A 14,086-nucleotide genomic window follows, 5' to 3' on the forward strand; every position below is an offset into this window, starting at 1 on the left:
TGATAAGAAAAAGTGAAACACCCCCCCCCCCCGGGGGGGGCTGGCCATGTGGCAATCCCTTCTCCTCTATTCTTCCTTCAGAATTTTGGGCATGCTTGAACATGCGCCCAAAGTGAGTTTCAAGTTGCCAGGTCAAGGACTCGAACTGTGGTTGGCATGTGGGAGTCGAGCACCTTAACCACCATGTCACTTGCTGGCCCCCAGAAATAAACATTTTTTTAGTGAGATTTTTTGCTAAAAGGCATGTAGACTTGCCAGAGAGACAGAGACAAAAAGCAAGAAATCATCTTCCCCCTGGGCTGGGGGGATGGCCACACCACAATCCCTTCTCTTCCATTCTCCTCTTGGGATTTTGAGCACACACCCTCTCATGCCCAGTGTGAGTTTCAAGCCAGTGGGTGCAAGACTTGAACCATGGTTGGCCATGTGGGAGTTCAGCCCCTTAACCACTACAACACCTGCTGATTCCCCCAAAATAAACTTTTTTTTGCTTTAGGGTGCGTGTGCTTGCTGGAGAGAGACAGAGACAGTGAAAGGGAAAGTGAGAAATCACCCCCTAGAGGGGAAGCCCATGCTGCAATCCCTTCTCCTCCATTCTTCCAGGATCTTAGGCACACATGCACACACATCTGGCGTGTGTTTTAAGCTACCGGGTCCAGGACTTGAACTTCAGTTGGCCATGTGGGAGTATAGCAACCTAAACACAATGCCATCTGCTGGCCCTAAAATGAACTTTAAAGAAAGAAATTTAGGCCTGGAGAGGAGACATCATTTGCCCAAGGATACCTAGCAACTTCAAAGGCAGAATAAGAATTCGAAGACTGGGAACCAGCAGTTAGCGTAATGGCTATGCCGCTGGACTCCCACGTAGTTGACTGCGGTTCGCGTTCCGGACCCGGTGGCTTAAAACTCATGCCGGGCGCATGTGCGTGCGTGCCCAAGATCCTGAGAGGAGAACGGAGGAGAAGGGATTGCGGTGTGACCATCCCCCCTGGGGGGCGATTTCTCACTTTCTGTCTCTGTCTCTCTGTCTGTCTGGCGAGCGCACGCGCCCTATAGCGAAAAGCTCTCAAAAAAAAAAAAAAAGATTAGGAAGACTACATACAGTGTGTTGTTCTTCTTGGTTTGCTTGTTTGTTTCTTCTATGAGCAATAGACAGGGACAATGTCACCCCCAACAGGTCCCAACACTGCAGCCCCCGATGATGATGTTTGTGCTCTCAGGGATCCTGGGACGCGAACCCAGAGCCTTCCCATGTGGGTCAGCCTTGCAGCGTTTCGCTTTACCACTGCAGCGCTGCTCAGCCCCACCTGGCTTTGCACTGAGCAGTAGGCGCCATTCCCTGCTCCGCAGCCGCTCCTGGGCCAGCGTGGCCTTTAGAGTTCAGCCCTGAGCTTTGGGAAGTGTGCTAGCTTTCTTTTCTCTGCGGAGGCAGGTTTGATCTGACACTTTCCCCTTCTGGCAATACCTGAGGGGTGAGCTAAGCCCAGGAGTATTCGGAGAGCCTCGATTTTCCCTGCCGCCGGTGCCCTGGGGGTGGGCCTGTGGGTGGGAGTGGGTCGCATAGAGCGTGGTCTCTGCAGAGTCTGAAAGGCAGCTCCTGGGAGGGGCAGGGGAGGTTACGGACTGGGAATGAAAGGGCCTGGCTGTCAATCTGGCCCAATGACTGCGTCACTTTGGTCCAGTGGCCTCTTGGGCCCCCGTTTTCTCATTTATACAATGTGGGGGGGGGCGGGGATTGGATTCGTTCCAAAGGTTCAACCCCACCATGTAACTGCATGCCCTTGGCCTCTTCCTCCCCAAGCTGCTCGGGTTCTTGCAGGCGAAGGGCTGCCAAATCCCGTCCTTGGATGAGCATTAAGTCCCGGAGACACTGGGTCTGTCTGTCCCGCACACCACGACCATCCAAATCATCCTAAAAGCAGTTTTGTCTAACCACCCCTCCCCGACACACCCCTGAACCCTGGTGACTCCATTCTGCCCCCAGGAAAAGCAGCCGTCCGTCCCCTGCCGTTCCACCTTCCAGGATTTGCCTCCTGTTAACCTCTCCGGTGGCCTCTCTTGCTCAGAGATGCAGACGTCTGGGGTCAGAGACTCACAGAGCCATCCCAGCTCTGTGACACTCGGCAAGTCTCCGGCCCTCTCTGAGCCTCGTACCTAAGAGGAAGATGATACGGCGGCAGGTTGGATGCACTGAGAGGACGGGACGACTTCCCGGCACAATTGAGTGGGTCCTCAGTGAGCGTTGGCTCCCTCTCGCCCTTCCCCACTGGAAGCAGATGTGCCCAATGATAGCCATGCTTAGTGCCAGGCCCTCCACCGAGCTCTCAGGAAGCCCTTGGTTCGTAGATTGATGCTCTGCCCTCGGGCCCGGAAGTCGTCTCAGGTAGGCTAAAACGTGCTTCTCTTTTGCAGTTTGCCCAGCTGGTGGCCATCTCCAAGACTCTGGGAGCAGACAAGTTCCCCCTCATCGAGCAGACCTACTACCCCAACCACAAGGAGATGGTAGGTGGCTGGTGGGGGGGGGGTCTTCGCTCTCCACTGCAGGAGTCCCCAAAGGCCTCAGCACCTCAGCCCCAGATACTGCCCTGGGGTTGGGTAGTGTAGCTGCCCTCTGAGGCCAGGGTGGCTGGACTTGAGCCGACCACCTGCTGTCCCAAGTTCCAGGGACCAAACAGGGGAGGGCAGGAAGGAGGGCAGTTTCATGGAGTCCCTGAGTGACAACACTCTGGACCAACCAGGAGACGCTCCCCCAGCTTTGTGCTCTGGCTCAGCCACTATCACTGGGCCAGCCCTGTTCCCTCTCCCTGTGCCAGCTCCCCAGGAGGACCCTCAGGTGGCAGGATGGTCCCTGGCAGGATGTCTGGTATGGCCCATGCACGGTGTGAGTGAGATTCTCACAGTGATAGAAGTGGGGCACTCTCCTCACACGTAAGGAGTTGCAACTGCTGTTCCGTACCAGGCTCTCCCACCCCCGGCCTCCCCAAGCCTGGGTTAACGCACTTCCTTTCCCCAGGCCACCTAGGATGTCGGAAGGTGCAGGGAGCCACGGTTGTTGATGTTTTTCTTCCATGGCAACCAGGACTGGAACTCCCTCTCCCCCTGGGCCACACCCTCAGCCCCAGGCTGGTGTGATCATTGGTGATCCTGACCCTCTGCAAAGCCTTCCGGAGTGCTGAGCTCTGGGGATCCAGGTCCTCCCACCCCTCCCTCCCCAAGGGAGGTCACTGGTAGCGTTTCTGTGAGCCCAGAGCCTTCCTCCGGCAGACTGCGTGTGGTCCTGCCCACCGCAGACCACACAGAGGAGCTGAAAAACCACCTGGGGACCTGGGAAGAACCAGCTACCTCCTCTCTGCCAGCGCTTCCCCAGGAAAGCTTGGGATTTTAATCCCTCACCCTGAACACATCCTAGAGGCCAAGATTCGAGCTGTCCTTTGCAGGGCGAGCCAGGAAGCTTTGCAGAGGCTGAGGACCCCCAAGGGGCCCGTGGCTAGAGACCTCGGCGAGTCTAAGACAGGGCATCGAAGGGACTGGGCGGAAGGGTGGAAGCCTCTCGGGGAACCGGTGCTGACTTTCCCTGCTGTAACATCTAGCAGGGCTGGCTGCTTTAAAACCACAAGGATTGCACAGTAGCCTCGTCTTCCCTCTTTCTTCCCTAAGGGCCTCTGTGCTAGTTCCCTCCTGTCTCCTCTACCATGAAATCTGCCCTCAGGAGACAGCCACGCCTGGGACCAGTAGTTGGCCTCATGGCTGTGTCTCTGGACTCCCATGTAGTCGACTGCAGTTCGATCCCCAGACCCAGTGGCTTAAACTTACACCGGGCACGTGTGCTTGCGTGCCCAAGATCCTGAGAGGAGAATGGAGGAGAAGGGATTGTGGTGTGGCCATCCCCCCAGGGGTGATTTCTCACCTTCTATCTCTTTGTCTCTGTCTTTCTGGCGAGCGCTTGCACCCTATAGCAAAAACCTGTCCAAAAAAAGGAAAAAAATCAAAAAGAGCCATGCCTTTAAGATGTCAAAAGCTGATGAAAGGGGAATCAGCAGATGGCATAATGGTTACATCGCTGGGCTCCCATATATAATCGACTGCAGTTCAAGTGCTGGACCTGGCAGCTTAAATCTCATGCCACACACATGTGCGTGCGTACCCCAAATCCCAAGAGAATGGAGGAGAAGGGATTGCGGCATGGCCATCCCCCTGGGGGGCAGGGGGTGATCTACTGCTTTCTCTCTCTTTCTCTCTTAATGTCTCTCCAGTGAGTGTATGCTGTGGCAAAAATCTCTCTTTAAAAAAAACAAAAGCTGATGAAAGGGGGATTTCAACTCTACGAGTTCTTAAAAAGTAGTATTGTTGTTGTTGTTTTTTTGTTTGTTTTAAAGCAAAGTTCTGGGGCCCCCAAATGGCTGACTATGTGATTTGAGTCCTGGACCCGGAGGCTTGAAAATCACACTGGGCGCATGTGCGTGCGTGCCCAAAATCCCGAGAGGAGAATGGAGGGGAAGGGATTGCAGCGTGGCCTTCCCGCGGGGAGTGAGTTCTCACTATTCTTCTCTTTCTCTCTCTGTCTCTCCCCAGCAAGTTTATATGCCCTATGGCAAAAATCAAAAAGTAAAAAGGTTCAGAATGAGAAAGCATAGTGATCTAAGAGGGTAGCTAACTTAGACACAATACCTATTCTTAGACAGTAAGTGTGTTCTGGTCCAAAGCAGTGAGCTAATGGGCTAGACCCTCTGCCGGAGACGGTGTCGAGGGATGACAGCACAGCCCGGGAGGCCAGAGTGTCACGTGGAGTGACTCCGTCTCTCAGGTCACCGACAGCAGTGTGTCAGAAGGGTAGGATGACTGCGGCGGAGGCGTGGCGGACACACGACCACCGTGCATTGTTCAAATGCGTGTTCACGACTCTCCCCCTCTGGTATGCACATCACAGGGGCGCCCCTCACAGGGTTAGCGTGCTCCATCTCTCCCCTTTCAGACTCGTGAAGGCAAAGGAAAACACATTTTTCTGGGGAGACGAGGGGATTGTTCTGGCTTTGGAAAACAAATTAAGCCGAAATCAGCACGCTCTGTAACAGGCTACACACCAGTGGGGTCTGGGCGGCAGGGGAGCAGGGCTGAGGGCAGGACAGAAAAGTCGTGCCACCTTCCCTAGCCCCCCGGCAGTTTCTGGGCTGGTTGTAACATGCCCCACCCCTGCCCGGACACCGCCGGACCCTCCACTTGGCCCTTCTCCTTGGCTCGCGGCAGTGGCGCAGGGGTGATGGTCAGAGCTCCGCGGGGAGGGGACAACTGGCTTGGTCTCAGGACTCTTGAAGGGATGCGGCGGCCGCTGGCCCCTCCTAGGGATGGACGATGTCGACGAACTCCTTCCTGAGGGGCAGGCGGCCCTGGGACCAGCTGCAGGTGCCGTCGGTGTGCTTCACACAGATGTAGTGCTGAGCCTGGTACCCGTACAGCTTCTGTTCCAGCAGCCAGTCCGTCCAGAGGCACTCGTTGGGGGCTGAGATGGTACAGGGCAGTGTGTAGCAGGTGGTGATCTAGAGTTGGGGACGACATCGAGGGCCTCCTTGGTCCATTGCTGACTTTCGGACTCCTACGTTACCTCTGTAGCCCATGGCAAATGCCCCGTCATTTTTTTTTTTGGAGAGGTTTTTGCTATAGGGCGCGTGCGCTCGCCAGACAGAGAGAGACATAGAGACAGAAAGCGAGAAATCACCCCCCAGAGGGGGTGGTCACGCCGCAATCCCTTCTCCTCCATTCTCCTCTCGGGATTTTGGGCAAGCACGCACATGCGCCCGGCGTGAGTTTTAAGCCACTGGGTCTGGGACGCGAACTGCGGTCGACTATGTGGGAGTCCAGCGACATAGCCACTATGCTAACTGCTGGTTCCCAGCAAATGCCCCGTCTTAAGAAGCCTTGCCTAGTCCCCAAACTTCCCCCTGAACTCTTCCCCGAGGCCCCCTGCACTCTGCTTCTTCAGACGCACCTGTCCCTGAAGGTCTGACTGTGCCACTGACCTGGAGCAAGTCCCTTTACTTCCCAGAGCGTTAAGTTCTTCACCTTAACACAGAAATCTTCACTCTTCATAAACTGGTCATGAAGACTCAACTCAATAGTTAAAGTAAGTTGACTATGACAGGGCCCGACAGGGTAAACTCTTGCTAAGTGGGCTGTACCCTCTCAGTCTGCCTAGGCCGAAGGCCGCCTTCCTGGCCAAAATGTAGATACCTTCTACATTTTGAGCTCAGGGGCTGTGGACCATGTTGCTCCCACCCCCAGCCTCATACGGGGTCTGACCCGGGGCAGATCTGAAGTGTGGTTGAGTAAGTGAGTGACGCAGGCCTGAAGGAAGACGTGAAGGGTGGAGGCCGCAACGCTCGAGACCCTCCCGCACTCCCAAGCGGCCTCGGGATGGACGTCCCCTTACTTGGCAGGCACAGTTGAGGTGGTAGAGATGGTTCAGGCTCTCCCTCTGCAGCAGGGACAGGTCCTCCCAGGGCTCAATGTAGTTGCACAGATGGATGAATACTTTTCCATCACGGAGGACCTGGCCTTCAAGGAGAGAGGGAGGAGAGCCTAGCGTCAGGGGTTGGCCCTCCAAGAGCCCACAATGACGGCCTCTCCAGTGGCTTTTAGTGACAGTGGTAACACAGGGCTCAATGATGGGATGAAAAACAACAACGAACACCTTATCATCTTGGGCCAGTAGGTGGTATGGTGGTGAAGGCAGCTGGGTCCCCTATGGCCAACGACATGGTTCGAGTCCTGGACCTGGCAGTTTAAAAACCATGCCAGGTGCAGGTGCATGTGCACAATCCATATACATGCCTGAATGGATTGTGGTGTGGCCAACCCTCTAACCCACTGGGGAGGGTGATTTCTTTTTTCTTGGAGAGGTTTTTGCTATAGGGTGTGTTCACTCACCAGAAAGACAGAGACAGAGAGACAGAAAGCAGGAAATCACCCCCCGAGGGGGATAGCCACGCTACAATCCCTTCTCCTCCGTTCTCCTCTTGGGACCTTGGGCACACACGCACATGCGCCCGGTGCGAGTTTAAGCCACTGAGTCTGGGACTCGAACTGCAGTTGACTGCATGGGAGTCCAGCAACATAGCCATTACACTAACTGCTGGTCCCTGGGAGGAGAGTGATTTCTCATGTTCTCTCTCTCTCTCTCTCTGTCTCTCTCTAATGCACATATATGCCCTATAGCAAAAAAAAAAAAAACTAAAACACAAACACAAACCACAAATCCTGTCATCTTCGTAGGAAAGAGAGGAATGCATTCTCTTCGTACGAGGCAGAGGGGTGGAATCTGGCGTTGGCCTTTCCCTTTAACACGTCATGGAGAGAAGAGCGTGAGCCCTAAGTGAGAGGCAGGGGAACCTCATTCTTCCCTATCGCGTCCGAGCTCTGGGGCTGTAAGGAGGTCCTCTCGCCTCTCACACCGAAGATGAGAATAATGACGTTGTTGTCAGAATTAAACGAGGACGTCTCCGTGGAGTCCCCAGCACCACGGTGGGTCTAGAGGGTGTTCCATAAACAGTAGGGCCCCTCTCTTTTCCAGCTCTTCCCAGTCTTGACACAGGCCCCGCTCCTGCCCCGCGCTTACCATCTCTCTGGGTAAGCCTTTCCCCTTCAGCACAGCGAAGTTCCTCTCCTTTGCTTAGAACTCTCCTTTCTATCTTTCAAAGACTTTTCTTCAGGCCCGCCCTGTCCTCAAAGCATTCATGGCCATCCTAGCTCACATTTTTGTTATTTTTATTTTCCAATTTCCCAGAGGGCGCATGCACTTGCCAGAGAGAGACAGAGACAGAGAGATAAATGGAGACAGAGAGAGGAAGAAGAAAGCACCACCCCCTCGCCCCAACAGGGTGTGGTCATGTTGCGACCCCTCCTCCATTTCTCCTCCAGGATTTTGGGCACACAGGCACACGAGCTCTGTGTGTTCTTCAAGCCACCAGGGCTGGGACTCAAACCGCATGGTTGGCCATGGGGGATCCGGCTCCTTAAACACAGGCCATCCACCAGCACAGCCCGGACCTTTCTTGGAACTTTGCATGATGATGTATGCACTGAGCAACGGCTATGACCTCGTCCCCGGAATACAGAACTAGACACAACAGGATCTCTGTCCTCAAGGAGCTTAAAAGTGAGCAGACAAGGACCAGCAGTTGGCGTAATGGCTATAACGTCACTGGACTCCCACGTAGTCAACCGCGGTTCAAGTCCCGGACCCAGTGGCTTAAACTCAACGCCGGGCGCGTGTGCGTGCGTGCCCAAGATCCCGAGAGGAGAATGGAGAAGGGATTGCGGCGTGGCCATCCCCCCGGGGGGTGATTTCTCGCTTTCTGTCTCTCTGTGTCTCTCTGTCTTTCTGGCGAGCGCATGCGCCCTATAGCACAAACTCCTAAAAAAAAAAAAAAAAAAAGTGAGTAGATAAACAAGAAGGCAGAAATTGCAGTGTTGTGTGATTATACACAAAACGCAGTGTAAGAACTACAGAAAGCCTGATCGTCCCTATTATTGGATAGGGGTGGGCAGAGGAGGTGTCTCAGGGAAGCTGACGCTTCGGTGGGCCTTAGAGGGATGGGTAGGAGTTCACCTGCCAGACACACTGGGGAGAAGGTTCTGGCCGCCAGGACTGTCCAGGGCAGGGGTGGAGGGACACGGCCCAGCTGCACACCTTCTGCAACTGCAGAGTCTGGCTAAGCTCTGGGGGAAGTGCGGGGCTGGCCCTGTCACTGGCGGGCTAGAGAGGGCCGTGTGTTCTGGTCATAGGGGTTTTCGGCGTCAGCCCAGAGCTGGTGTCTTCTCCCTATGGGGCAGGGTGCCACCGAGGACTTCTCAGGAGATGTGCGTTCTGCCATTTATCCCTGCCGCTGGCTTGGTCTGACTCCCTCCAGGCCAGAGCGCACCTTTCCTCATCCCCTGGTGTACCTCAGTGCCCAGAGAGGGCCAGGCAGACCCAGAGGAGGGGCACACGGAGCTCGAAAGTCCTGGCCGCTAGTCCTGGGCGCTGGAGGGTCGCAGTCGGCCAGCCTGTGCCACCTAGTCAGGGTCCCCCAGTCAGCACCACCTCACGTCCTCAGAGCCAGGAAGCTCCACCCATGGGGCCCCCAGTGCCCACGACGCCCCGAGGGCCAGACCTAGACTGCGACCGTGCCTTGTCCCAGGATCCCACTCTCCTGCCACGGCCTGGCGGTGGAGAGATGGCCGTTCGCTGCTGAGTGCATGAACCCCTCCACCTGTGCTTCCTACCCGCTGTCCTCTGCTTTCCCTCACCTTCTCTGCAAATGCTGCTCACCTTCCAGGGCCAGCTCAGAGCTCACACAATGGCGTGCCCCGACTGTTCACAACCACACAGATGCCTCCTCTCTCTCTTAGTGTTGCATGCATGCGTGGGGGCGTATTCCTGCGTGGGACTCTGTGCTGTCCTAGTCAGTTCAGGACGAGGAGACCAGCCTGGGCCCAAGTTCAAGGAGACAGTCACGTGGACCCAAGACTCCTGTGAGGCCTTGGTGGAGGCCAAGCCGAACCCATGGGCAGTTTCAGAGGGTCAGATTTTGGCTCAAGATACCAAAAATCTCATACTAATTAAGACAGAAAAAACAGAACCAGCAGCCCTAGACTGCGAGAACGACCTGTTTTTAGGTTTTTGCCATAGGGTGCACGCACTCGCCAGAGAGAGACAGAGAAGGAAAGTGAGAAACCCCCCTGCCCCAGGGGGATGGCCATGACACAATCCCTTCTCCTCTGTTCTCCTGGGGTTATTTTTTAAAGAATTATTTTGCTATAGGGCACGTGAGCTCGCCAGAAAAGCAGAGAGAGACAGAAAGCGAGAAATCACCCCCCAGGGGGGATGGCCACGCCACAATCCCTTCTCCTCCATTCTCCTCTCGGGATCTTGGGCACACACGCACACACGCCCAGCATGAGTTTAAGCTACTGGGTCCGGGACTCAAACCACGGTCGACCACATGGGAGTTCAGCAACATAGCCGTTACGCTAACTGGTCCCAAGTTTATTGCTTTTTAAGCGAGAAATCACCCCCCAGGGGGGATGGCCACGCCACAATCCCTTCTCCTCCATTCTCCTCTCGGGATCTTGGGCACACACGCACACACGCCCAGCATGAGTTTAAGCTACTGGGTCCGGGACTCAAACCACGGTCGACCACATGGGAGTTCAGCAACATAGCCGTTACGCTAACTGGTCCCAAGTTTATTGCTTTTTTTTATGCTAACTGCTGGTCCCAAGTTGTTATTGACTGTTTTTTTTTTTAAGTTTGATCAGAGAGAGACAGAGAGAAAGGAAGGGAAAGTGAGAAAGCAAACTGCCAGGTCCAGGACTCAAACCACAGTTGGCCATGTGGGAATCCAGTACCCTGAACTACCACGCCACCTGCTGGCCCCTCTCCTGGGATTTTGGGAACACATGCATATGCACCCACTGTGAGTTTTTGAGCCACCAGGTCTGGGACTCGAACCACGATTGACCATATGGGAATCCAACATCTTAACCACCACGCCACTTGCTGGCCCCAGCCACCTGTTCTTATAAAGCAGTGGCCAAGATTGCTGTAATGAGGACTCTTGTGTTGAAAGGGGGATTGCTGAGACTTCTCCCAGCGCAGAGGCCTTGTCTCAGTGACACATGGCACCTGACTCAGCCTGCCACTCAAGGCGGGCCCGGCCCCTCCGCACTGCCTTGCTTCGGCCGGAACCTGTCCAGGCCAGTCGCTGGTCTGTAACTCACCAGTCAAGAGGTACTGCCTCTGGCTGTTGGCCTCCAGCTTCACCCCACAGAGGGAGGAGTCCAACGGCGTGTAGACGTACTGCACATCCTTCACTTTCTCAAACCCTTTAAACATCTGAAAGGCAGTGGTCAGAGAGCAGCCAAGGGTTAGGGAGGATTCTTTGTCTCTCCACAGGCAAAAAACCTTCTCCTATCTCAGTCAGAGACATTAAGCAATCGTCTAGCTCAGGGTTCAGTGCACACAGACGGCCCTCCTGGGCTATTTCTCGCTTTATGAAAAACGGAAATCTTGGTTTATTTCAGTGAAAGAGAGGTCCTGCCCCGCCCTGTCACTGTCCCCACCATTTCATCCAGACCCAAGGCTCTCCGAGTCAAGCCGCCCCAAATCCACCAGCCCCACGCCTCCCTGAACAGACCCTACTCCCTCCATCAACCCCAGGGGTCAACGCCCGGCCTGGCCCTCTGTACCTTTATCTGTTTGATTTCATACCGGATCATTTTTTGCGTGTCTGTGGGGTCCGTGCTGGCGGGAACGACCTTCTCACTGGAGATTTTGGCCCGGATCACTGGTAGGAAGACAGAGGGGACCTTCAGAAACTGGGGGAGCAGTCACTGAGATGCAGATCCCCTGGGGCTCTGGGGTGTGCATTGGGCATTCTAGGACTGGGTGCCGCTGGGCTGTGAGCAGTGCCCCACGAGTGACAGTGGGGACCTGGAAAGGCCTCCTCTGTAATCCTGCAAGTTCCAAACCCTCAGCCCCACTGGGTCCTACAACCTAGAGGCTCTTCCTCTGTTTTGAGCCTTCGGGTTTCTAGAATTTTAGCTCTCCCCAGGGTAGGGTTCAGGCAGAGGAGGGAGGAGGAGCCCGCCCAGAGCTGAGATGCATAAACATTTGCTGGAGTCATAATGGTCTGGCCCTGCACCGAGGTTGCCCCTCTCCTGCCATTCGGACATAAATCAAAAACTGCTTATGTGGGGCCAGCAGGTGGCATGGTGGTTAAGGCGCTGGACTCCCACCTGGCTGATCATGGTTTGAGCCTCAGACCTGGCGGCTGGAAAATTGCACCAAATCCCATGTGTTCGTGCCCAAAATTCCAGGAGGAGAAGGGAAGAGAAAAGACTGCAGTGTGGCCATTCCCCCTTGGGGGTGAGTGCTCACTCTCCCTCTCACTGTCTGTCTCCTCTCCAGGGAGTGCATGTGCCCTATGGCAAAAACCTTTATAAAACAAAACAAAACAAAAACAACTGCTGATGCATGCTTTCTTCTGTGCCTGCAATGGCCAGGGCCCAGAGCCAGGATGGAGGTCAGGTGGAGGACTCACTTATACAGAACCACCCCACACAAGAGGAGCACAGAGATGCCAGGCTTGCCCTTGCCCTGCCAGCTGCCCACAGCCCAGAGCCTGCAGATAAGAGGGGACCAGAGCTAGCATTTGCTGGGAACTGAGGAGTGTGCGGGAAGGTCGCAGGGAAGAGTAGAGGCAGCAGGTGTGCTGGGGTGGGGACCTGCCCTGGGGGTGGATGATTAGCATGCAAGCCCTCCCCAGCCCACCCCCAAGTCCAGGATGAAAAGTAATCACCGGTCTGTCCCCTGTCACCTTGCTCAGCGGCACTCCACAGCCGCAGGATGGCCTGGATGAGAGGTTACTGTGGAGGCCCCTAGCCCAGCAATCTGTATTTCCTTCCCAATCAGCTGGCTCTGCGCTTGCAAGGTTGCTATGGCAGCGTCCCCTCCCGACCCTCTGGCCTCAGCAGGGGCCAACCGGTGTGCAATCGGAGGTCCTCCCTTTCTCCCTCACTCAGTCTTCGGCTCCGCCTCGCCAATCCCCAACGGGTTCCCCGCTCTGCCCCCAACTCCCACGGCGGACCCCGCGGGCCCCGGACTCACCCAGCGCCGAGTGGCAGACGTGCTGCTGAGGGTGCGCGGGGGCGCAGCTGCACGCCTCGCCCAGCCCCGGGGGCCTAAGCAGCGCCAGCAGCCGCAGCAACAGCGCCCAGGTCGGGGGCCGGGGGCTCCCGGGCATGACACCGCCGAGCCCCGACGGAGTCTGTGGGGTCTAAGGGGCCACACAGCACGCCCCTGCCGTGGGCCTTATGAGGTAGCCCCGGGGCCAGTCCCGCCCCGATGGGCTCCGCCCTCCTTTGGCTCAAGGCCAGGCAGGCGAGGCTGCAGGACCTGGGTCCTCCTGACCCCAGTTAGGTGAAGAGGGAGGCGGAGCCCTTGGCCTCTACCTCCAGGCCTGCAGAGGGAAGGCCCTGAGAGAGGGGATGGGTCTGCAGAAGGCCTGAGAGCGCGGCCAGGTCAAAGGCAACGGGGCAGAAAGACCTGGACACCGACTGAACCAGTGTGAGGGAGGCGCAGACGGGAGCTAGCCCGCAGAGTGGAGAGAGGCAGACAGAATTACAACAGGCAAAAGAGACAGTGACAGAGGAGGACGACCCCTCGCTGAGCTGCACACTGGGAATGAGTGGGGCTGCTCAGGCCTCTTTCAGCTGCAGGAAGTGTTTTCAATGCCCTATTTATGAGGCTCCAAAGCAACAGCAAACAGTAATGGAACAGGACAGAGAAAGTTGGGGTGTGTGTGTGTCTTGGCTCCGTGGGCTGGGGGGTGGGGAGAGCTGTCCTAGAGAGCGGCCAGGGCTGTAGAAACCCTTTCCCACACCGACTCTCAGGCTGCAGAGAGCTGGACGCTGCTCTCCTTGGGAGCTCACAGGGCAGGTGTCTGTCACCTGGACCTGCAGAGTCCTCTCCAGGTGCTCAGCCTCCTGGATGCTTACCTCTTGGCACTGCTCACAGGAGGCTGTCCTGGGGCACAAGGGGGGGGGGCAGGTGAGAAACAGTGAAGCAGGCTCTTGGAGGTCACTGGGACCAGAGCCTCCTGGCCCACTGCTTGGCAAGCGCGGTGTCCCGAGGCTCCAGAGAACAAGAGACCCTGAGGTTACTGCCGAAGGGTGTGTCCACACCGCTCGCTGGCAGGCGGGTGGATTCTGATCCGGAGCTCGCTGGATAGCTTTGTGACCTTTGCCTCAATGGGCCTCAGTGTCTCCTCCATGAAACAGAAGTGAACTCCAAGAGTTCTAAAGAGTTCTGAAGTTCTTTCCTCCAGCTTTGACTGGCCTCAGCCAGCAAGGCTCAAGTCCTTAGGCCAGGCACTCCCTGCGTCTAGTCATACCTGGGTTCCTCTGGTAATCAGACTTTTCATCGGAGTTGACATTATGTGTTTTTCTTTTTTAATCTATTTTTTGGGACCAGCAGTTAGCGTAATGGCTATGTCGCGGGACTCCCATGTAGTCCACCGCGGGTCAAATCCCGAACCTTGTGGCTTCA

The 14,086-nt window shown here is 56.0% G+C and overlaps 2 protein-coding genes across 2 annotated transcripts in view; one reads left to right on the plus strand and one right to left on the minus strand.

The window, feature by feature from the left end:
* SYN2 (synapsin II) overlaps window positions 1-14,086 on the plus strand; it is a 74,683-nt gene that overhangs the window by 25,063 nt on the left and 35,534 nt on the right. The window contains exon 6 of the mRNA XM_027776668.1: window positions 2,416-2,505. Within this exon, the coding sequence (XP_027632469.1) occupies window positions 2,416-2,505 (90 nt within the window). The remainder of the gene's footprint in view (window positions 1-2,415; window positions 2,506-14,086) is intronic.
* On the minus strand, window positions 4,810-12,849 carry TIMP4 (TIMP metallopeptidase inhibitor 4). The gene is made up of 5 exons (XM_006160641.3): window positions 12,647-12,849; window positions 11,227-11,324; window positions 10,759-10,873; window positions 6,428-6,552; window positions 4,810-5,537 (listed from the first exon to the last, which is right to left on the minus strand). Exons 1-5 carry the CDS (start codon window positions 12,780-12,782, stop codon window positions 5,340-5,342), a joined length of 672 nt encoding a protein of 223 aa, XP_006160703.1. The 5' UTR covers window positions 12,783-12,849; the 3' UTR covers window positions 4,810-5,339.

The sequence above is a fragment of the Tupaia chinensis genome, unplaced genomic scaffold, assembly GCF_000334495.1.
Source record: "Tupaia chinensis unplaced genomic scaffold, TupChi_1.0 Scaffold000704_1, whole genome shotgun sequence".
NCBI lineage: Eukaryota > Metazoa > Chordata > Mammalia > Scandentia > Tupaiidae > Tupaia > Tupaia belangeri.